The sequence below is a fragment of the Chrysochloris asiatica genome, unplaced genomic scaffold (assembly GCF_000296735.1).
Source record: "Chrysochloris asiatica unplaced genomic scaffold, ChrAsi1.0 scaffold00107, whole genome shotgun sequence".
Classification (NCBI taxonomy): domain Eukaryota; kingdom Metazoa; phylum Chordata; class Mammalia; order Afrosoricida; family Chrysochloridae; genus Chrysochloris; species Chrysochloris asiatica.
The window spans coordinates 99,940-125,247 of NW_006408625.1; the positions used below are offsets into that span (position 1 = coordinate 99,940).

General features: G+C 41.6%; 2 protein-coding genes across 2 annotated transcripts in view; both read right to left on the reverse strand.

Annotated features, from left to right (window-relative positions):
• LOC102826525 (iron-sulfur cluster assembly 1 homolog, mitochondrial-like) overlaps window positions 1–6,783 on the reverse strand; it is a 19,239-nt gene extending 12,456 nt beyond the window's left edge. Inside the window, exon 1 of the mRNA XM_006867625.1 lies at window positions 6,667–6,783. Within this exon, the coding sequence (XP_006867687.1) occupies window positions 6,667–6,747 (81 nt within the window). The 5' untranslated portion in view covers window positions 6,748–6,783. The remainder of the gene's footprint in view (window positions 1–6,666) is intronic.
• Window positions 6,784–12,648: 5,865 nt separating this feature from the next.
• Window positions 12,649–25,308, reverse strand: part of ZCCHC6 (zinc finger, CCHC domain containing 6) — a 65,570-nt gene continuing 52,910 nt past the window's right edge. Inside the window, 4 exon segments of the mRNA XM_006867626.1 lie at window positions 12,649–12,684; window positions 12,686–12,717; window positions 21,261–21,586; window positions 23,812–23,927. Coding sequence (XP_006867688.1) covers window positions 12,649–12,684; window positions 12,686–12,717; window positions 21,261–21,586; window positions 23,812–23,927 — 510 coding nt within the window.

A 25,308-nucleotide genomic window follows, 5' to 3' on the forward strand; every position in this document is an offset into this window, starting at 1 on the left:
GTACGTGTTTTGGTATTTTTTATGCTTTCTGATTGCTTCCAGGTAGATGTGATCAGGATGTGGGCTTCCCTTTTCACTCTTCTTATTGTTTAACTCAGAGTAACTTTCACTGGTGTTGTCTACCTCCCTGGTGTATGGCAGTTGGTATTGGTTCTTGACTGGATATTGGTGTTTTATAGTGTGATTGTAGCTTGACTATATGGCAGCAGTTGCTGTCTCATCTTTGGTAATATAGGGAGAGTTAAGAGTCCCCCAAAGGTACAAGGGGAGCATAATGCAGCAAAACAGCAATTGCAAAAATATAAGAAAAACAAACAAACAACAACAACAACAAAAATTAGATTGGATACTATAGTCTATAATCACAGAAAAGGGAGAGGAGGGACAGAAGAAAAAAAAATCTGTAGCCTAATATGAGTATGGCTTCAATGTCCTTTTTCAGCTTCTTGCCTTCAACACTGCCTGAGAGATTTAAAGATACCACTCTTGTTATACTGTACCTCAGGATTTAATTTAATTTTCAGCCTGTTTTATTTTTAAACACTCTTTCCCTCTCCACACCCCTTGTTCCGGACTTTTCCCTATTAAAAAATAGCTCAGGGCTGGCTCTTGGGCTGAGAGTATCTGTGCCTCAAGCGTAGCAGAGCAACCCACCAGTGGTAGGGGCAGGAGGTATCCACTCGCTCAGGCACCCCCTCTAGTCACTAGAATGGAGGTGTGCAAACAGTGGGGGTCCAATGAATAGATACCAAAAAAAGAAAATCAGAACAAAGCAAAACCAACAAAATGTATTTGTTTTTGCTCTGAGGTTCCTGCGTGGGTCCCATGGTGGGTCTGCTCCCCCTACTAGGCCTAGCAGATTCAAAAGTACATGATTTCTTACACCCACTCTACCCTATCCACCATGAAGCCCCACCTCCAGAAGGCAGATAATTCAAAGGGGGGATTAGTTAATCTTTCATTTCAGGAATAGACAATCCCAGGACCATCAAGAAGGAAGAGCACGAGTGGAGCATTATCCCTACCTAGAAAAGTGGTGACAGCATAGATGGTGGCAGAGGAGGTGGCATGGAGAGACAGAGCAGGTTCAGGGTCTAGTCCCACGGACTGTGTGTGTACAGGCAGGAGGCTGGCTGGTAGAATATGCCCTCTGGACATTTAAATCAATATATATATATATTTGTTTTTTATGTGTACATCAAATAACTGTTTTGTTCGTTTGTGAAATATAAGATGCAAATAGGGAGCTCTAGGGAGGAAGCAGGAGAACTGTTGTTGCAGGAAGGGGTTATAACCACTGAGATGAAACAACGTGTATATAACTTGTTGAATGTAAAGCAATTCACAATAAAAAGTTTAATAAAAAGAAAAAGGCACTATAGAAGAAAGTCTTTGTAAGTATTTTTCATCCTCAATAGTGTATATCTTAAATAACTCCCAAGTAATTTTTCATTTTATGCTGTGTAAGAAAACACAATTAAAAGGCAGTTTTAATCTAGCTATTTAAATCAATTCCATGATTACATATACTGAAAATGAGTCAACAACTACAGTCTATTTTAATATCATTACACATCTCACATTTTAGTTATTACAAGTGGTAGATAAATAGCAGTCAATGAAAAAGTTACAGCATTATTTTCTCTAGCTCTCAAACAACCATTGTTGGCATTATGGTGTTTCTCAAACCTTGTCTTTTCCTATTCATGTACACACACACTGTCTGTAATCAAGTGTATATACACAACATATACTACCTTTAGAAAATGCAAGATGTCAGGTTCCTCATTTGATACAGACTAAGAAACACACATTTACCACTTACTAAGAGCTTTGGCATCCTGGTATGGCACTGTGGGTTAATGCCCCAGACTTCAAAGCCATTTGAACTGCAAAATCAGCAGTTCAAGCTCACCAGTTGCTCCTCGGAAACCCTATGCAAGAGCTCCTTGTTTTGCTGTTGTCATTAAGTGGCATTGTCATTTAAGAGCCTTCTGACTCATCGCAACTCTCAGGCTATAAATCTGCAGAAGCAAAAAGCCTCACCTTTCCACCGTGGAGCAGCTGGTGGGCTTGAACCACTAACCTTGTAGTTCACAGCCCAGTGCTTATCCTACAGAGCCTCGACACTCCCTACTGCCTTTAGGTGCTTAATAAGGAGCCCTGGCAGCACCAAGGGTAAGCACTCTGCTGCTCTGAGGAAGGAAGATCTGATAAACGGCTCCTGTAAAGATTTGTTGTTGTTGCTGAGTGCTGTTGAGTTAGTTCCGACTCACAGCAACCCTGTACTGGGTTTCCGAGGAGCGACTGGTGAGTCTGAAATGCCGACCTTGTGGTTCAAACTGATCTCACAGTCCTGTGCTTTAACCTACAGCACACACCAGGGCTCCAAGTAAATATAAGCCAAGAGTATCCTATGAGGTATTTCTACTCTGTTGTATGAATGACTATGAATTGAAACAAACTACACCAAACAACTGGAGTCCTGGTGTGGTGCTGCAGGATAAGCACTGAACTTCTAACCACAAGGCCAGCAGTTCAAACCCATCAGTCAATCCCTGGAAACCCTATACAGAGTCACCATGGGTCAGTACCAATGAAGTAGCACTTAATGCCACCACCACCCAATAACAGGTGTTCAATGGTTTATATGCACCATCTTTTTTATTCTTAAAGTTCTTCAATTCAGGCATTGAAGATGACGTAACCTGCACAGGGTTATAGAACTCCAACATCGTATTTTAAAAATTCTTATTCACAGTGACTATCTTATTTCAATAGAATCTATTCTAATTTACTTAACTACTTACTCCCACCTTGTTAGGAGCTCTGGTGGCATAGTGGTTATGAGTCAGGCTGCTTTACCTCAAGGTCAGCAGTTCGAAACCACCAGCCATTCCACTGGAGAAAGATGAGGCTTTCTGTTCCTGCAAAGATGTAAAACCTCAGAAACCCTATAGAAAGTCGCTATGAGTTGGAATCGACGACTTGGCACATAACTATCCCCACCACTCTCTCATTATTTAGTGGTGGAGCTGGTTAACTGTTCAAATACTAACCAAAAGGTTGGCAGCTTGTACCCACCAAGAGAAACCTCAGGAGAGGTCTGGCATTCTGCTTCTGAAAAAGTCACGGCTTTGGGAACCTTTTGACGCAGTTCCACTCTGCACCCACGGGGTTGCCATGAGTCTGAGGTGAATGATGACAACAGCTACAGCCACAGCAATGTTCCCTTGGGTCCCTGGGAGTGAAATGGACTAGTAACGTAAAGATTGGTGGTTTGAAGTCACGCAGTGATGCTGTGCAGGAAAGGCCTAATGGTTTGATTCTGTAAAGATCCAGTCAAAAAAACCCTTCGGAGTCCTTCTACTCTGTAACACATGGGGTTGCCATGAGTTGGAAGTGACAGCAACAGGTTTGGTTTTGTTTAATATTACCTTAAATTGTCATCATAGACAGAGCTATTGCTTGGTGACACACTTTTCTGGCCACTGTTCCAAAGGTTTTTTGGTGCTGGTCCTTCTATGAATTAACAACTCATAATGTCCTAGTGTGGCACTGTAGGATAAACACTGGACTGCTAACAGCAAGATTGGTGTTTCAAACCCATCAGCTGCTCCTTGGAAACCCTACAGAGGGTCACTGTGAGTTGGATCTGACTCAATGGCACTTAATGATAATGATATGCCTCAATGCATTTAACATCAAAGTAAACATTTCCTAGTGTGGAGCCCTGGTAGTAGATTACAGGTTGGGCTGCTAACCACAAGGTCAGCAGTTCAAATCTACCAGTTGCTCTGCAGGAGAAAGACATGGCTAATGACTGACAGACTTAGAAACCCTATACAAGTCACTACAAGTCAGAATAGACTCAACGTCACTAAACAATTTCAGCGTGGAGCTGTATGATCAGCACTGGACGGCAAACCACAAGATCGGCAATTCAAACCCATCAGCTGTTCCTTGGGATAAAAATGAGTCTTTCTGCTCCTAAAAAGACTTACAACCTGGGAAACCCTATGCAAGCTGAGTTAGAACAGACTTGAAGGCATTTAACAACAACATATCCCTTTCAAGCAGGTTCCCAAGACAGTTAAGCCCTACTGCCCTAAGTCATCCTCTACATAATGAAGGAACGTCTCTCCTGGGCACCAGAACGATGCTGAATGTGCACCAATACTTACTCCATGTTGGTGCTCATTTATTTACTCAATTCATTTACTGTAGGGCTCAATTTCCTCACAGAAATTTGATTGAAAAAAGCTGCATTCAAAGTATATGATTTGTTGAATTTAAAACTATAAACCTTCACTCAATTCACAATAAAAATTAAAAAAGAAAAAGGCTCATTATTGAATCAACAAAAGACATAATAATTGCTACCTTAGAAAAATTGTAATAAGTAAAATTTTAAAGAATAAGTGGTATATAATTGACACTAACTGTAATTCATACTCAGAAATGGGGGCAGAACAGGAGTTGGTTTTGGTGAGAAAATGAAACTAGAGTATATGCCTGTGAGAAACCATTTTATCTGAGGGATTATGGAGAATTAGCAAGGCCCACATTTGGCACAACAGCCTGAAGTAGATTCTGGACTGGGGGTACAGTACTAACACTACTAAGCAGAATACCTGTTCCTAAGTCTGTCTGTAGGCATCCTGGTATGGCACTGTAGGATAAGCACTGGATGCTAATAATCACAAGGCTGGCGGTTCAAACCCACCAGACACTCCTTAGAAACCTTATGCAAAATCACTGAGTGGGAACCCACTTGATGGCACTTAACAACAACAATGAAGAGGACACAACATGTATATTAGCACTTGGAGAATTCTAAGAGCAGATAAGTGTTTTCTTCTAGGCATGTGTATCTGCTTGCTGATACAGAAAAAGTAATGTATACTCATTATAAAAATGAATTCTCTACCTGATTACGACTTTCTTAAGTTTTACTACAACTAATTTTCTGGCAACCGGCCCATTTATGGCATTAGACAAAATCCAGAGTTCAATTAAAATCACATTTTCTCAGCCTCAGGTGCTGAATACTCGCACAAAGACTTCTCCTTTGTGAACAATGCTGAAGAGATCTTTTCCTAGGAAAGCAATCTCTTCCAAAACTACAAATAAAAGTGACTGGTTTATGGGTATGCCATTTCCTCTTGGGATGTTGGAAATGTTTGAAAACTAGGGAAACATGAAGGTTGCACAACAGTCTTTTGAATGTACTGATGGCTGGGCTGCTAACTGCAAGGTCAGCAGTTTGTATCTACTAGCTGCTCCTCTGGAAAAAGATGAGGTTTTCTGCTCCGGTAAAGATTTACAACCTTGGAAAGCCTAAGCAGGATCACTGTGAGTCGGAGTACTGGTGTGGCGCTGCAGTGTAAGCACTGGGCTACTAACCACAATGTCGGTGGTTCAAACCTACCCGCTATTAGTCAGTAAATTCATATAGGGTCAGTATGAGTTTTCTGAGTAATAGCTGCACCTAACAAGAGTTGGAACAGACTCCAACGCACACAACAACAACATGCCAGTGAACTGGACACTTGAAAGTGGCTAACGACTCATACCTCAATTTTTAGAATTTTGCAAATACAGTACAGAGGGGTTATTGCAGGAAAGGTATATTCTACCCATTCCCCTGGAGTGTGTCTGACCTTTCATCTTACAAACACTGCAAACTCCCTTGGAGAAGAAATTCCAATCCTTTGTCCCTCTAAGAGCATACTCCAGCCCAGGGCTGCTGAGGGGCAGAGGGTGTTCCACAACGCTTTGTGCACAGCAAGGGGGGTGGGCTTTGTTATAGCTGTGCTCTTACTACAAAGGTCCCCATATTCACCTCGCTGTCATTTGGAAGTTTCGCCCCTCGCCAGGGCCCTCAAGAGACGTTGCTTGTTGCCAAAAGCAAATTCCAAATCATGGCAACCCCACATGCGCAGAGCTGAACTGCTCTATAGTGTTTTCAAAGCAGTGATCTTTCCAAAGTAGATAGCCAGGCCTGTCACCCAAACACTTCTGAGTAGGTTCCAACCATTAATCTCTTAGCAAGAAGTGGTGCACGTAACCGTGTTTGTGCCACTCAAGAAGTTCCGATGTATATGTATCCCTGGTACTTACTACACACCTCAAACACAAAATCAGTCAGCAAGCGACTGCAACCTAGTAAAACCCTCTAAGGGGAAGGCTTTAGTTGTTTCTTAGCCCTAAAGGACAAATTGGCGTAGCTAAACCCTGGGGATTAGCGCGTCGCCCCGCCCTCACCCCGCCCACGTGGTTGGAACGCAGCGGCCGCACGGCCTGCCGGGAAACGTAGTTCCCATTGCGCCCCGGGGCTTATCTCTCCCACTGTTGTTGTTAAATGCCTGAAGTCGAATCCGACTCAGAGCGACCCTGTATAGGATTTCCGAGGAGCGGATGGTGGGTCTGAACCGCCAACCTTGTCGTTCGCAGTCCAGTGCTTATCCGACAGCGCCACACCGGGACTCTCTCCCCTACTAGGGAGTCGAAATGGTAAAAGCTGCTACGCGGCGCCTGCGGAGCGGAACCGGCTGTGGGGCATCGTAGACTCTGCGTCCACACTCTCCATCGCCGTGAGCGCTCCTTGCAGGGGGCGGAGGTGAACCAATGTCAAGGGCCCAGCCGAGCGTCCCGCGCACTCACCAGGGTGAGGGCGGCCCGGGTGGGCTGCAGCTTCCTCTTGCTCACAGCCCGGACGGTGGCTCGGACTAACGAAGCGGACATCTTCCCCGCCCCGGTGCCTCTGGCCGGAGCTGCGACCACTCACCCTCTCTCCATGGACACGGCGCACGCACTGACGCCACAAGCTGCGGCGCCTAGGCCCCGCCCCGCACCAACCCGTTCCTGCACCGCCCACCGCCGCCATTGGTTGAGCCGCGTGAGTGACGGCCGACGGGGTCGAGGAGTCACGTGGAGGAAACCGGTTGGGGGAAGCGGAATGACCTTCGCGACCGTGGTGTCACTAAGGATGTTGTCACCTAAGGTGGTAACTCATGGCGTCATGGAGCTACTCCCGTACTAGATCATACAGAACCCTTAGTAATGTTTATTAATTTTAATCATAGAATAGTGTGTGATATGTTGTAAATTTCTTAAATGTATTAACATCTTAGATTATATGAATACCAACAACAAAATTGTTCCATAAAATCTTTCTACAGTGAATTATAAACATTACTGTTTGCATTTTTAATTAACTGAGTTATTTGTTGTTAAATGCCGTCAAGTTGTTTCATAGCAACCCTGTATAAGGTTTCCAAGGAGCGGTCAGTGGGTTTTAACCGCTGACCTTGTGATTCAAACCGACTTTGAAGTCCAGTGCTTTATCTCACATCGCCACACCAGGACTCCAGTAACTGAGTAGGAGCTTTTTTAAAATTTTTTCCTTTAATTACTACTTCATTCTCAAAAAAGTTATTAGTATTGTGTTGTTAAGTGCCATCGAGTCGGTTCCGACTCATTGCGACATGATATATATGATTTCTGAGGAGCTTAAACCACCGACCTTGTGGTTCAAACCGACACTGCAGTCCAGACATTAACCCACAGAACCACACCAGTGCTCCTCTTCATTCTCAAAAGTTATTAATAGAGGTTCACAAAATACTTCTTATCACAATATTGTAGTTAAAACACCAGAAAATTCGATAAAATTAGCCACTGTAAAAACACAAAAATAGCAATGAAAACAGTGTGCTCATATCACGTGCAAATGAAACCAGTGATTTGAAGGGCCATTGTAATTGGGTGATAATGACAGCTTTGACAACTGCGTTTTATTGCTCTTTTTTGGCTTGTCAATTCTGACTCATAGTGGCCCTAAAGGACAGAACACCACTGCCCCTTGGGTGTTCCAAGTCATGTTGTTGTTAAGTGTTGTTGAGTTGGTTCCAGCTCAGTTACCCTGTATCAGGTTTCCAAGGAGTGGCTGGTAAGCTTGAACCACCTACCTTCCCGTTCAAACCGACCTTGCAATCCAGTGCATTAACCCACAGCACTACACCAGGACTCAACATTTATAGCATAGCGAGGTCCAGTGAACAGACTCCACCAGACATCAGTTTGTCTTGCTCAGGATACAAATGCTGTTAATTCAGCCAATATATTACTGAGCACCCACTGCCTGCCAGGCTTGGGCATAAGCCCAGCAAACCAGAGGATCCAGGGAAGCCTTCGAGGTGCCGGTGGGTCAGCAGTTGGTAGAGAATATCAAAGCAGGTATCATGTCCTCTGGATGTGCTAGAAGGGAGATGGGGTTGTCTGGAATGGTGCTGCCAGAAGAGATGATTCTTGCTCAGTGTTTTGACGTGAAAAAAACTAATGAAACTTTTTGTAGAGCCACCGCCACCCCCCACCCCCCTCAACCTTTCAGTCCTTACCATGTACAAGGTCAGAGAAGGCCAGTTCAAAATGACTTGTCTCTTTGGTAACTGAAATGCAATCGCATTGTCTGTGAAAAGGTAGGTATTCCTTAACTCAAGCTGTACACAAAAGAAACTAAGAGGTAGTGTGGTGGGGTGTGTCTCTTGAATTCATCATTGATTAGCTAGGTGATTTGGGGTAAGCAGTTTACTTCTCATGCCTTTCCTTGTAAAGATGTTGTGAGGATGAACTGTTAATACTTGAAAAATCCTTTGAAGACTGCCTGGAATCTAGCAGCAATCAACACACATTGCTCATTGTTATTGTAATAACTAATTTATGTAGCATTTTACAGGCTCCCAAAGAACCATCAGTATAACCTCTCACACTAGCCTAACAACTGTGAGGCAAACACAGCCTTAAATTCTAATTCTAATGCTTGTTCAGGACAGGCTTCTGTGTCTAATACATGCTGTTCAGGTTTTAATTTGGTGAGCTGTTTTGCAGATCCAAAAAGTGAGTTGGTTTGTTAAGACGATTTTTCATTGCTTGCCAAGTAATACGTGGGCTCTTTTATCTCAGAGCTGCAGCTGTCTTGTGATATGGAAATAAGGTGGGTGTGAAAACCATGGAAGGGGATTGCAGGCTGCAGCCATTTTTAGATTAGCAGTAATATGGTAAGGGAGTGCGGTGGCTCCATATGATAAACACTGAACTGCAAACCACAAGGTCCGCAGTTTGACCACACCAGCTGCTTCACAGAAGATGAGGCAGTCTGCTCCCTTGAAGATGTAAAACCTCAGGAGTCCTATACAGGGTTGCTTTGAGTATGAACAAGACTTGATGGCACTTATTAACAATATGGTAAAAGTCAGTGTGGCACTCTAGAAATAAGCACTAGACTGCAAGGTCACTTTGAAATATAGGGTGGCAGTTCAAACCCACCAGCCACTCCTTGGAAACCCTACACAGGGTCGCTGAGTCAGAATTGTCTCACCTGCACTTAATATGATAAAGGACTGTTGGTATGGTGCTGTAGGATCAGCACTGGATTGGAAACCACAATCCCACCAGCTGCTCCTGGAATCACCCTGACGGCACTTAACATAAACATAGAAATACAAACATATTCTCAATAACATCAACATGTTTAAAGTGTTTTCATATTAACATCAAACTCACTTGATTCTCATGACTCTGAAGGCAGGTGTACTCAGTTTTACAGGCAAGAAAGGGACCTGCCAAGAGACTTGTCATATACAGACCTGGAAACCCTGAATTAGCTTAAGATTTCACTCGGTGAACATGTGTGAAGTTCGTGACTGCTGTTATCCACACACACTTGCTCTCAGGCACGTCACTGCTGTTAAATGTAGAAGAGTCAATTCTGACTCATAGCGACCCTGTGGGGACAGGTGGGGAACCTTATTTCTGCCAAAATTTATAACATCTGTGGACCATACTAAACTATACACTTAAAAATGAGTCTGCTGTATTTGGTCAAACATTTAATTAACTCACCCCTTATGTGATGGCTGAAGTCCTGAAATAGGGCTGTGGGATAAAGCACTGGACCCAAGGATGGTTTTAACCAACCAAAAGGTTGGTGATTCAAACTCACATGCCACTCCCTGGAAACCCTATACAGGGTTGCTATGAGTCAGAACCAACTTGATGGCACTTAACATGATGGCTGAACTGTGGTTGCCTTGGCAGGGCCAAACCAAATGATTTAGCTAGAAATTCCCCATCCCTACTGTAGAGTTTCCAAGGAGCAGCTAGTGGGTTTGAACTGTCAACCTTTCCGTCAGTAGTCCAGAGCTTATTTTATAGTGCCACACCAGTAGGTACATTATTGTTACAATTTTATCGGGTTGGTTAAGTTTTCAACCTTTTTTTTAAAAAAAAAGAAGTCATTGTGGGACACATTTCAAAATGAAGTACAAAAAAACCCCTGGAATTATGTAGTAAACACATTAAAAACATTAAAATCTGTAAATTACCGGCACTGTACACTCTGAGCCAGAGATTAAGAAAGTAAAGATTGGGGGCCACAGGACCACTCCTCCATATGAAAGGGTTTCATACTTTTGTTTATTCCTGAAGGGAAACAGAATCAGCATGAGCCAGACCAGCTGTCTGTGAAAGATAGTGAAGTCCAGGGAACTGAGTCAAGCACACAGCAGGCACTAGCTGAGCACTCAGAGGGAGCTTTGAGCAGCATCCAAACAAGGGCAGCAAAGAACCAAGGGCTATCAATTCACCAGGTCTGCTGACCAACACTGGCCATTTTCCTGTTAATCCTTGAGAAAATGAAAAATCGAACAAAACTCCCACTACACTGGGCAGAAAAGGAGCAAGGGAATATTGTTTTCAAGGTTCAAAGGAAGCCCACCTTCCTAAAAAATATCTACTATAGGCACTTAACAACAACAACAACATAGGAATCAGAGGTCCTGGTGTGGCACTGTGGGGTAAGCGCTGGACTGCTAAGCACCAAGGTTAGTGGTGCAAACCCACTAGCTGCTCCTTGGAAACCCTATACAGGGTTACTGTGAGTCAGAACTGATTTGATGGCACTTAACAGAAATCAGAATAAAGTTTGGGAAACTTAACATCCTTAAAAGAATACAGGGAAATATGAAGAGAATGTGAGAGAAGACAAAAGGAAAAGGTAGGCTCAAGCAAATTAGACATGCAGTAAGATTCCCATTAGAGTTCTCAGGAAAGAGCTGGTTGACATGAAAAATTGAATCAGTGATAGGGAAATAAAATTGGGACGTTTTTCTAGCAAGAAGAAAAGGGAAGAGATGATAAAAGGAGAAATACTGAGGAAAGACCAAAGTATTTTTGAGAAAAACTATTGTGAGTAGGAAAATACACTGGATCATTTTTGTTTCTGACAAACTTCACTGAAGGGACAAAAGTGTGCCAATTTCCTCCCTGAGACACAAGTAAAAAGCACAGAAGCATCCAGGCAGAAAATTCAACTAAAAAGAACAAAAACTAGGCTGGCCTCAGGGGGCACAGGACAGGACAGCACTAAAAAAAAGGCTTTTCAAAGGGCACGTCAGTATGCATTTTCTGAGTGCTCTCCTATGCGAGAATTCGTGCCCCGTGCCCGGCTCACCACTCTGCAGCCCTCTCAGGGGTATCCCTACCCAGAAGCTGCATTAGCACAAGTGGGCATCCGTGAACACCAGTCTCTGCGTGCACTCATTCAAGAGGAGCGGACTTGTCCTGACCTGGTTCCTTCATCGATTTTCCTCATGAAATTTAGCTCTCGTTCATGAGAAATTAATGTGGTTAAAATTACAGGTTGAAAATTGATTTTATTTCAAAATGATAAATAAACTGAGGCAGAGTTCTGACCATGTACTACTTCTGAAAGGGCTGTGAAGTTACAGAAACAGTTCCACCAGGGCTCCCGTCAGATCTGAAGACGCCAAGCAAACTTGGGACTGGCAGCGATGGCCTCTTTCATCTTCTGTAAGGGATTCTTACAGTTCTCCACCCTAATTTCTGAATTCATAGAGTAAAAAGCACTTTTATTTTGTCCCTTTTACTTTGAAAATATTTTTAGTGGCAAACAGGACCACTTGTCCTTATCTCATTTTTTATGAGCCCAGTGGTTCTGTGTCAACTTATTTAGAGAGGGAAAACCCAAAACCCTCAGGGCCACTGTGCAGCCACTGAAAGGCTCACATAAATATGTACTCGAGTTCATGTTTCCACTTTTTCTACAAAACAATAAAATGTTTGTAAATACAGTAGTAGCAGTTCACGTTCACACATATTTGATACACTTCCACACAAGGATTCAGTAAACAATAATAAATATAATTTCCCCTCTTCAAAATTAAAAAGGGATTTTATAAGGAAGAAAGGGTTAATTTACTTGGGGCTCATCAGCACACCATTTTAGTGTACTTTGAAGGAATTAAAAACCACCAAACTGCTGTATTCATTGAATACTGGCCCATAGTTACATCTTTTTTTTTTTTTTCTTTTTTCTTTTTTTAAAAACCTGGCTTACATCATGGCTTTCTATTAAAATCCTTAAATCTATGGGAATCTGTAGTAGATAAGATTCTATTAAAATTTTTTTCCTCATTAACAATTCCATTAAATTAAAAAATCTGACATTTCCCTTCAATGTTGAGTTGAAGGCTGATGTACGCTGTATGTCCTGTGACGTGAACCTAATTGTCAGGGTGAGTGTGAACTGAACGTCTGAATGGCCAGTGCTTCAGTCTCGTTCCCTCATGATTCCTGTTGGGTCCTCTTCTGTGAGGCTTTTTCCCTGAGCCATATATTTACTGGAAAGGCTACCTAAAGGGGAAGGAAAAACAAAACCCAACATAAATAAAACACACTTATTTTATCTCAAAAGCTACAAAATGAACTCCGTATTGTTAATGATTAACAGAAACATTGTTCACAATGGAAATGGTCACTTGTTTTTCGTCACGCTAGATAGAAGTTACACGTGGAACATGGCCTACTACAAACAAACTTAGTCAAAATGCTTTTTAAACGCAGACAAATAGCTAGAGTGATAAATGTTCACCATTTCCATGTTTGGCGCTGCAGGTTAATGCACTGGACTGCAAAGTCGGTTTGACCTGCAAGGTCGGTGGTTCAAGCTCACCAGCTGCTCCTTGGAAACCCTATACAGGGTGGCTGTGAGTTGGAACTGACTCAACGGCACTCAACACAACATGATTTCCATGTGTGCATTGACACTATGACCACAACAGTTGGCTCAAACATCACGATGACCATGAGGACGGCACAGCACTGGGCAGTGTTTTGTTCTGGTGTACATCAGGTCACTCGGAGTTGGCACCAGCTAGATGCTACGTAAAAAAATCCATTTCATGTTGGTGCAGAGGGTTGCGTGAACCCAGTTTGTCAAAGGTCTTGCTGTGCACTGATCAGGGTCTTCATTTGGAATAATACAGACGTAAACGGCAAACAACTTTTGGGGCAGAAATAAAGATTTCGCATCACCCCTCTGCAGATATGGTTAGTTGATCACGCTAATGAAAACTCATTGATAGCAAGGGAAAAAGGAGACATTTACAGGTAAGTAACATGAAGGAGGGAAGAACAATGAAGAAATCTTGGTTCTGAATAGGTCATAGAAACAGAAGAAAGTTGAGAAATTCTGAAGTGATTACAAGAAAATAGTACACTAGGGGGGCTTCAAAAAGTTCTTGGAAAACTCCATTATCTTTTAATTCCATTTTTCCATGAACTTTTTAAAGCTCTCTTGTATTGTAAAGATAGTAGTTCAAATCAATAGGGAAAATGCTGAATTATTCAATAAATAATTTTTGGAGGCTGGGTGCATCCTTTCTCCCATGCAGTTACAAATGAATTTACATATTAAGTGAAACTTACATGAAATGACTTACATATAAATGAAACTATCAGAGTACAAGAAATAGTGAATTTTGGGGCAAGTTTCCTAAGCATTCCAAAACATGCTTAGAAGATAAGCTATGCTTAGTATATAAAGAACTTCCAATGGCAAAAACACGAACAACAGCTATGTAAAGAAAAAGCCATACAGGATAGAGAAAAATGGAATGTGAGTACATATACAAAAAGTTTGGTTATCTGTGGGTAACAAAAGAAATTTAAACACTGATTATTGAGTTTTAAATCCCTTGAGGAAAGATCAGGACAGAGGGGAGGTTAGAAATTTTGCTAAGTGAATAGTCATATAAACCTTATTAATAATAATTTACATATGCAAACAACTAAATGTCCAACATTTATACTATGAGAAGTACTAAAAAGTATGTCAAAAAGTGCTGCTACTCAAGTTCCAGTTCATACATGCACTGATTTATTTCAAAAAACAAAATGGGTTTAAACATGTATCTGGGATCAGTGAATGGTGGCACACTTAGTATTAATGCACTTGTCTTAGTCTCGTTTGGGTGCCTTTCCCTCCAAAAAAGGTGCAATTAAAACAGTGGCTTCCAAGGGGATATACTTGGCCAGTTAAATTCAAGGCAGATTAAATAGCATAGAGGTTCTGTTGCCAGGTTTTTTTTTTGTTTTTGTTTTTTTTCTGATTCCAAAAGGAGTCATCTTAACAGAGTTTCTCCAAGGACACAGGACAATCATGAGGACTTATTTGGAAGAAGTTTTACGAAAACTGAAACTTGCACTGGTGATAAAAAAAAAAAGCCAGGAAAGTTGCACCACGGAATTGTTTCCCATCACGACAATGCACCCACTCAATCTTTGAGGGTGCCAAGGGCTGTCCTGCGAGGACTTCACTGGAAAACTGTACCCTATCCACCCTCCCAACCGGATCTTACCCCTTCAGACTTCTTTTTGTTTCCTGAGCTCAGAGAGCACTGAAAAACAAGACTTGTTGAGTTCCTTGAGGATGCCCAAACCGCCATGTTGATGGGGGTATAAAAGGAAGAAGACTCCTGGTGTGGTGCTGGAGGGTCAGCACTGGACAGTAAACTGCAAGGTTGGTGGTCCAAACCCACCAGCTGCTCCTTGGAAACCCTATACAAGGTCGCTATGAGTCGGAACCAACTGGACAGTACATAACAACCACCACAAAATGGAAAAGGACAGAATTCTTTGGAGAAGAGCTAGAGAGCTGGCAATGCTATCTTCAGAAATGTACAGATGTAGATGGAGGATATGTTGCGAAACAACAGCTTCACATTTTGATATTTTTGCTTAATAAAGGTTTCCCTGAATTGTAGCAATCCATTTTGACTTACCCTTGTATATTATGAACCCTGCACACAAAAAAAGCTACTAGGCAGGCATAGAAGGAGAATTAATAACATTAAAACAAAAAGTTATACAACCACATGCTTAGTATTTTCATAAAAGCTATTAATTATGAACAAACAAAAAATATCACACCAATCATATACTTGGTGCCTCATTTTCCTCATCTGTAAAATGAGGGTAATAATTATAGCTACTCCCTTGGAGTCATGATAAAGGTAGCAATAAAGTAATTCAGGTAAAGCAATTGGAACAGCAGCCAGCTACAGAGAAATTAATCAATGCTAATGGTTGTAATTATATTTGATGTAAAATGTCAGGGAGACTTTACCCCAAATCTACCCAGTGTGAATGGCAGAATGGAGGGAACATATGGATGATTGTTTGTTTATTCATTTTATTTCATTGTACTTTCTACATTTTCTAAAGCAAACCTATTAAGTACGTAAATAAAAATGTATCTCCCCCACCCACCCAACAAAGCACACTTTTCAAGGCAGAGCATCTAGATGATTCCCTGAGTGAAACACAAGGCACTCTACTGATGTGCTGCTTCTACCAGAGTGGGCATCTACTGGGCAACGCAGCCAGGCTCGTCTGAACCACACAAAGCACTGAGAATAGTCTGTGGGGAAAAGGGTCAGAGCACCACCTCAGACTTCACACACATAAATGCCAGATAGGTTAAAGATCCTAATAAGAAGATAAAACTTTAAAGCTATTCAAGAAAACAGGACGATGTCATTATGACCTCAGGTTAGAAGGATTTCTTAAGGCCCAACATCATGAACCATAAAAATTCATAATAACTTTGTTGAATACACATGACAAAGCAGATACATCAAGGATACATACTAAATGTGGTGCTGTAGGATAACCACTGGACTGTGAACCCAGCAGCCAGTCCTCAGAAGCCTTATACAGGTTCACTATGAGTCAGAACCGACTTGATGGCAATTAACAACAACATATAAGAGTTGCAACCCTGTGAGGGTGCTATAGGATAAGCACTGGACCAGTGACATGCAAAGTTGGCAGTTCAAGCCCACAGGCTAAGAAACCCTATAAAGGGTTGCTATAAGTTGGCATTGACTCAATAGCACACAGCAACAACAGGAAGAACCTTCTTTCTGCCAAAATTTGACATCATTCGCAGGCCATACAAAATAATCAACTTAAAAAGTCTGCTATATTTGGTCAAACATTTAATGAACTCACCCTTAATGCAATGGCTAAGGAGCTCTGGTAGCGTAGTGGTTACAAATCGAGCTGCTAATCTCAAGGTCAGCAGTTTGAAACTACCAGCTGTTCCACAGGAGAAAGATGAGGCTTTCTGCTCCTGTAAAGATTTACAGCCTTGGAAACCCTGTGCAGCGTCACTATGAGTCGGAACTGACTCCACGGCACATAACAACAACAACAAATGCAATGGCTGGCACTGTAGGATAAAGCACTAAACTGCAAGGATGGTTTGAACCTCAAGATTGGCAGTTCAAATTCACAAGCTGCTCCTTGGAAACCCTATACAGGGTCACTGACTAGAAAGAACAGACTTGACGGGACTTAAAAACAACAACGTGATGGCTCAAGCTGCGGTTTCTATAGCACTCACGCTAAATGATTTCAAGGGCCTTATACGGCCCTCAGGCCAGATGTTCCCTACGCCTACTATATAGGGTTTCCGAGGAGCAGCTGGTAGGTTTGAACTGCTGGCCCTGCAGTTAGCAGCCCAGTGATTATCCTATACTACCACATATATACTACCTACATATACTACATATTGCTTCTGTAATTTCCCTCCTTTAACTCTTTTAATTGAAAAGAATCAAGACAGAGTGTGTGCAAGACTGAGCAAAGTCATTGAGGGTACGCATATTCTTCACGTCAGGGTAGTGATTCTCTGATACGTGCCAGGCTTATACATCCAACTGGTCTCTCATAATCTCTACCTTAATACCTACCAGGTATCTTAAACTGGTGGTGCAGGGCTGCTAACCAAGTGGTTGGCAGTTTGAACCCATTAGGTGCTTCACAGGAGAAAGTTGTGGCAGTGTGATCCCACAAAGATTTACAGCCTTGGTAACCCTACAAAATTCTATCTGTCCATGAGGCTCACTAGGAGTTGGAATCGACTTGATGCCAGTGGGTTTTTCTTAATCTTACCATTTCTAAAACAGAACTCAATTTTCTCCCTCAAATCTGTTCCTCCTAAGTCTCCCTCAGTTCAGTAAATTGGACCTTTAGCCTTGTAGTTATGCAAGACAAAGTGAGGGTCATCTCTTGACTCATTCTCTCTTGTGCTTTACTGTCCATCTATCAACACATTTTGTTCGTCGTTTAAGATACCCATAGTTTAGCACTCCTCAGTTCTAACACTGTTTCCATCCAAGTCTACGCTGGCATCATCTCTTCCCCGAGCCTCAGATTTTGGCTTATGACTCTCCACCTTGTTTCTACAGGGCAGCCATATGAATTTTCAAGACCAGAACCCAGTCCCTACTGCTGCAAAGTGACTCCTGATCAAGGCCCAAAGAAATCACCTTTTACCCCTCTCCCCTGCTCAGTTCATTCCTGCCACATTACTCTGTGATGTCACAGGACAAATACTGTGACTAAGTCTTTATGCAACAGCCAACTCCATTTCCCCTTTGACTACTTTCAGCATTTTGTGCAATTCTTTTCTAAAATGTTTATTGATCATAAAGGCTGCCTCCCTACCCAACAGTTTTTCCTCTTCCTGCCCTATTGTCACATGAAATATTAATGTGTCTCTTTATAGTCTCTCTGCTTTGACAAGACTAGAGTAAATGAGGAGGAGCTTTGCCTGTTTGCTGCCGTATCATCAGTCAAAGCTAGTGTCCAGCACTTGCTAGTGGGGCTCAGTAAATAGTTGTAGAACAAAGGAATGAAGGAGGTGGCAAAGAGGTAAAGAGTAGAGTTCAGGCTAATAGTTATTTTCTTTCCTTACTTTGGCATACGGCAAATAATCTCCATGAGAAGAACACACAGCTGGCAAGACAATGGCAGCTTCCAAACAGAAACAAAAGGCATGGTTGAGGAACAAATAACTGAGGACTCGGGCTCTGACTCAGGTTAGGGGTAGACTGAGAATCCCATAGCCCATGTAAAGGTACACAGGCCAAGCCTAACTCTCAAGGAATCAAATTTAGAAAAGGAAGATGACAACAGGGCACTGTAGTTTAAAGTTCTCCAATTCCTGAGGTCGCGTGTCAAAGGCATGTGCTAACTTATGCAGTAAAGAAATAACAACACATTTGTTTTCAAAACCCACATACCTGACTGAGGACTCAAAAGTATTGCTGTTTTTTGTTTCTTTTTTTCTTCATGTAAAAGCACTGCCTAAAAAATGAAACCGACTGGTTTACAAATTGAAAGAAATTGCATGTGGAACAGCCTTACGATGCTAGCCACACCCACGGAGAGCTGAAATTAGGAAATAAGTGGCACCATTCTGCAAGCAGACTCAGATGCAGGGGTGCTTGAGCGCGGCTCTGCCACCCAGTGTGCAGTAAGCCCTGTCACATGGCACCCGGAGCACAGGAGGAGGATTGCAAGGGCCAGAGGAAGGACACCAATCTCCAGCTGTCACCGCACCCGGCCAAGAACCTGGTAAAGAGCCACCAGCATTCAGTATGTGCCTCATGAGTAGACAGATGACAGAAGGGCTTCCTTCTGAGTTTTGCGCTAGATTTACCTGAAAAAATGTGCCAGTTGGTCTCAAAGAGTTAGGTGAAGAAGAGGAGCCAAATACACAGCTTGATTTAGACAAACCTAAAGAGAGAAATTAGCACTTTTTGTTTCTACTTTAAACTGAAAGCAACAGGCCTGCTTTCAAACTTTCACATAAATTATTTCTCGTAATATGACAGAAGCCCCACTCAGTGTTCAGTGTGGACAAAACAAAACACTTAAAGGAACACGAAGAGCAGCGTTATTGTGAGACAGGAAGATGATCATTCCTACTTCAAAGCTACTGAAAGAAATTCACTATATTCAACTCCTACTATTGTTGTTAGGTAACCATCGAGTTGGTAACGACTCATAGAAAGCCTGTGCACAAAAGAACGAAACACTGCCCGATCCTGCGCCAACCTTACAGATGTTGCTATGCCTGAACCCATTGCTGCCACCACTGTACCAATCCATCTCATTGGGGTCTTTCTCTTTTTCTGCGACCCACCACTTTACCAAGAATGATATCCTTCTCCAGTGACTGGTCCCTCCTGACAATATGTCTGAAGTATAAGAGATGAAGCCTGGCCATCCTGGCCTTCAAGGAGCACTCTGGCTGCACTTCTCCCAACACAGATCTGTTGGTTCTTTTGGCAGCCCATGGCACTTTTAATATTCTCCTCCAACACCATAACTCAAAAGCATCAATTCTCCTACCATCTTCCTTATTCTCAAATCCTACCAGTCCCTTCTTATTTTCGTTTTGTGATGACTACTTAGCGTGTAAATAATGCTTCCTGAAGGACCCAAGACTGCAAATGAATACTTCCTCTCAGCTCTGATACTCTGCAGTATACTGCTGTCTTTCTGCTTTGCTGCTGTCCCCAAGCCTGCCAGAGTCACTGCTCTATTTGGAGAACTCCATTGGTAAACTACTGAAAACCTGCTACTAGACAGAAATATATGGAGCTGGCCCAGGACATTCATTCATTGCTTTGTCCTTCCAAAGTGGACCACAATGTTAAACTATACTAATCTAATAAAGACTGGAGTTTCCTCATCTGTAAAATGAGGATAACACCACACCAATGCTGTAAAAATTAAATGAAATCATTCATGTACAGTGCTTAAAATCATTCCTGACTACTGTAATGTAAATGCTCAATGAAAGACAGCTATTGCTCATTCATCTCTTTTAAATAAAATTCTTAATTTATAATATTAAAACAAAAAGTTTTAATTTGCCTGAGTTCCAGAGAAATAGCAAACAATGGAGTTTTTAGTGGAAATTTAACAGGAAATTGTTAAGCAGTACCAATTTAAAAAAAATGCTTTCCACCCACACACATAAAGGAATGCAGCAATAGGGTTACTATCTCAACTCTGGGGTTGCATGAAGAATCATAACTTTATAAGGATCCTTTTCTGTGTTTATAAAATTTCATTCACTTTCACAAGTTTGTTCTGAAAAGAATGTGTTTGCTTTGAAAATCATAGCTTAGCAAATACATGCAAGGTTCTATTACTTTTAACAGTCTGTTAAAAAGACATCTACAGTGGACAATCACCCTTTAGATAGAAAGGGCCAATTCATATTCTACAACTCAGAGAGGTAAGATTTGTTGATAATTTGGAACTCCTTACTGATAACAGGTTTTCCACATCATTAGAGCAGCTACTCTCCTCACAGAAACTTGATAAAAATTTCTCCATCAGTGCCCCTGCAGAGGTAACCTCGGTGCTGATCATGGTGAATGTTCTCAGCTGCTAGCTCAAGGGTTGGTGTTCCAGTCCACCCTGGTGATCGACTTCCCAAAGACGAGCACGTCCTTCCTCTGACAAGCAGGAAATGGCCCTGACTCAGAATCAACTCCATAATTCCCATCTACTCCATTCGCTAAGCATGTGATAGGTGGATTTAAAGGAAAACACAATATGTACTCCACAGTGAGTCCAGCTATTACCTCTTACCTGTGCAGAGGGCTTTGATTTCCTGAGTGCACATACTGGCTTGAATTGTAGCAGGATTCTTGGCACTTTGTCTACATTTTTAGATATTGGGAATAGCTAGGACACTTTTCATGTCAGAGTAATCTTAGAAAGGTCAACCAAAAGACTCTAAACAAAATCAGGCATTTAAGACACATAGAGAGAGGCTCAGAATTGAAGGGCAGGGTGTTACTTCCTTAAAAAACAAAATCTACTTTAAAAAAAAAAATGTATACACACACAAACTAGAAAAAGTTCTTGGAAAAATTCCATTATTTTTAAATTCCATTTTTTCCATGAACTTTTTGGCACCCTCTTGCATATAAGAAACATAATGCAAACATGTGGAAAGAAGAGACTCTAAAGAGATTTCCCTTAGGACGTCAGTGCAAACACCAAGGTGTGGCTGGTGTCCGTACCTGGAGAGCCGTTAAACAGTGGGCATTCTTTTTTAATGTGTCCTTCTCTTCCACACACAAAACAACGTTTTTCTCGCAAGTCTCTGTCGTCCTGTCTCTTCCACTTCTCTAGTGGAGGCCTAAGGAGTTTCTCTCCCGCTATGTTGGCAGGGGCCCTTGGCGGCTTGGCTTTCTGAGGTGTGCACTGCAGGGGCTTGTCCTCTTTTGCTGACACTTCCCTTTCTGTGTACTTGTTTTGAATTTCTTTGTCCTCTTTGCTTCTTTTCTCTTTGCCCTCAGGGTATCTTTGGTTCAAGGTATCCTCCTGATCTCGCCGTCGCCTCACTCTGTAAAAAGTTATGATGCCAGTTAAAATACTAAACAGAAACCTAACAAGATATTTAGACATCTCCAGATATAGGAGATATCTACAAATGGAGGCAGCAAAGAGGAAACTGGGAAGAATTTAAGACACCCAATAGTCGTCTATACTAAGAAACTACCTCAGAACTAACAATGTGGCTTATCTTTTTTGTATTCGCACAATTGCTCTCATGTTGCAAAACCAAGTTTTCCAATTAGCAGAACGCTTTGGTTTAATGCCTACTTTGACACTGATGTACCTAAATTCAAATGTGAGATGTTTCCTTGAATAACCTTTCTGGTGCAAATGGCATTTTTCACTAGAATTGGGAATTTCAGATGTAAAAGTTTTAGTTCTATACAGGAATCATGGTTATAAAGAGATTTATGTTCTTAAAACATCAAAATAATTTATTCCGTGCTCTATATGGTCAAGAGCTGGTATCTGAAAAAACAAAAAGTACTAAAAAGAGTGTGTCATATTCCAGATGATGACTTATTTTAGTGAATATGCCCTTACGTAAGATCCACTCTACAGAGAAAAATCTATAATCACTACCACCCAAAACAATATATCCCAAGTAAGCAACCAGAGACACAGACCCCCTCCTACCCCATCTAAAGCCATAACAATAAATCATGGTGATCACACATTACCCACTCACAGCATTTATCACACCAAAAATAAAACAGGTGCTGCTAGCAACCTATGGGTGACACAGAATTGTGTTCCACAGCTTTTCCACAAGGGTTTTTTTGTTCTATTTTTAAAAGAATTCATTTTGTTGTTGAGACTATACACAGCAATTCAGATTTCTACATGTATATTTCAGTGATGCTGGCAACATTCTTCCAGCTGTGCCACCATTCTCACCTGCCTTTTCTTAGTTGCCCCTTCCCCATTACAAAAACCCCACTGCCCTTTAGGCTCCTATCAAATCTCTGGATTTGTTGCCAATCGGATCTAATATATATAAATTTTAAAAGAGCATAATGCTCAAGACAGACATTTTTCACTAGTTAAAAACTAATCTATTGTTTGTTTTTAAAGACAACTCCAGGAGCTATGTTTGGTTTAAGATTTAAAGACTGTCTTAGGGCAATACTTTCAGAGGTTCATCTAACCTCCATGGCTCTAGATAGTATGGATTCTACGTGAACTTGACATTCTATTTTGCATTGTTACAGAATCTTTGATCCAAATGTTCTGGCACCATCCAGTTCTGGTTTCAATGCAAAGGAGGCAATCAGCTACACACTCCCATTTCCTGCTCTTATCCAGGACCCATCCTCTTCCTCCATCGCTCCGAGGAGACAAAATTGTTATACCCTGGAAGGCTTTTAAGACCCCACACATTACACAATGAACAAGGAGGTAGAACAAAAGCACTAAACATGTTATTTGGCCAGTTAACTGGGAAATCCCATGAAACCATGACCCTACACATCAATCTAAGAAACAAAATCCCATGAGGTATTTGGTTGTACCCAGAGACTAGCATTTATTAGTGTACCGTTCAGCTAAACATAAATAAAGAGCCCTATACTCCATTAGGAGTCCTGGTATGGAGCTGTGGGCTAATGCGTCAGACTGCAGAGTTGTTTGAACTGCAAGGTCGGTGGTTCAAGCTCATCAGTTGCTCCTTGGAAACCCTACACAGGGTCGCTATGGGTCGCAATCGACTTGACGGCACCTAACAACAACATACTCCATTAAGGAGTCCTGGTGTGGCGCTGTAGATTAATGCGCTAGACTGCAAAGCCATTTGAACTGCAAGGTTGGTAGTTCAACCTCAACAGTCGCGCCTCAGAAACCCTATACAGGGTCACTATGGGTCGGATTTGACTCGATGGCACTTAACAACAACAACATGCTCCATTAGGACCCCTGGTGTGGTGCTTTAGCAACAATACTGGAGTGCAAACCACAAGGTAAGCAGTTCAAGCCCACCAGGTGCTCCTCGGAAATCCTATATAAGACTGCTATGAGTCAGAACCGACTCAATAGCACTTAACCACAACACTCTATTAAATAGTTACTATAAATCCTTACATTGGGCATCTCAGTCACTGTTTAATGTAATAGACTCTTAAGGAACTTGATTTTATATCAATATATCAATTTAGTTGCTTCATTTCAAGAGGACGTCATTTAAAACCTGAAACAGTAAGTAAATAATAAAACCATCCCTTTTCCATACCAACTTACTTTCTCCTCATAGGACAGTCCTTCATGAAGTGTCCAATTTTCCCACAAATTCGGCAACATCTATCATTTGGTGCCAGCTCTCCTTCAGTTAGTATATTTGGATCAAAAAAATATTCCTAGGACATACATACAAAAATCTGACAATTAGTCTGAGAACAAAACACAAAAACTAAGCAGATATCAAACAGAGGTCTTACATCTCAACTTTGACATTCATTATTTTTATTATTATTTATATTGATGCATTTCAAGAAAATCTAAAACCATGAAAAGGTCTACTTCAGGATACTTTTACCTAAATCCCTCTGTTAAATCTGTGTAATTGTGCAGAGCACTGTTTGTTCAGTCCTAGTCATAGAGATAACTCAAGCACCTGGCTAACAATGGCAGCACACAACAGCATCCAGTCCCTAGAACTTAGGAGGGAGTTGAGGCCAGGCACACACGTTTCATTTTCTTATATATTGAAAAAGCTAAAATTGAATGGACTGAGGGCTCTGATTTATAGTGTACAGATTACACAGAAAAAAAGAACACTTGTATGTTGCTGCTTGGTTTTGTGATTGCTTCTAATAGGAAAATAACAGAAAAAAATGAAAGTGATTAAGATTCTGGTCCTACTGTTACTCATATTAATAAGCAACACTGATTCCAACTCCAGCAGCTTGTTGGAAATGCAGAATCTTGGGACCCACCCCAGGCCCACTGAACCAGAATCTGCATTTTAACAGGATCCTCTGATGATTTATATAAACAGCAGTTAGGAGCACTGGTGTAGAAAAATGACATCATAATGTCTAGCAAAAATACAGATGTAATCAATTTAAATGTGCTTACAAACGTCTATGGACTCCTGGTGTGGTGCTGTAGGATCGATCAGCACTGGACTGTGAACCACAAAGTCAGCAGTTCAAACCTACCAGCGGCTCCCTGGAAACCCTATACAGGGTCACTAGAAGTTGGAATTGAGTCCATGACACTTAACACACTTAACAACAATAAATGCCTATGGTGGTGGTGGTGGTGATAGTGTGCCGTGGTGCTGGTTCTGACTCACAGCGACCCTACATGGGGTTTCTGAGACTGTAAATCTTTAAGGGAGCAAAAAGCCTTCTCTTTCTCCTGTAGAACAGCGGCCAAACTCGTAACTCACTACACTACCAGGGCTCCTTAAAGTTATTTAAAAAGGCTTTATTAAGGAAATCCATGAAAAAACAATAACTTTATTCTCAATATAAAACCCTATAGAAGAAGAGTAAAAAGGGAACAGATACAGCACTCATTTTTAAAATACATAGGAAACTACAATACCTCTACAAGAAAAAGACAAATAACCCAATTAAAAAGTGGGCACAGAACATGAACAGACAATCCACTAAGGAAGAGATCCGGTCAGCCAAAAACATATGAAGAAATGTTCACGATCACTAGCCATTAGAGAGATGCAAATCAAAACAACAATGAGATATCATCTCACACAACAATAACAGCAAAGAT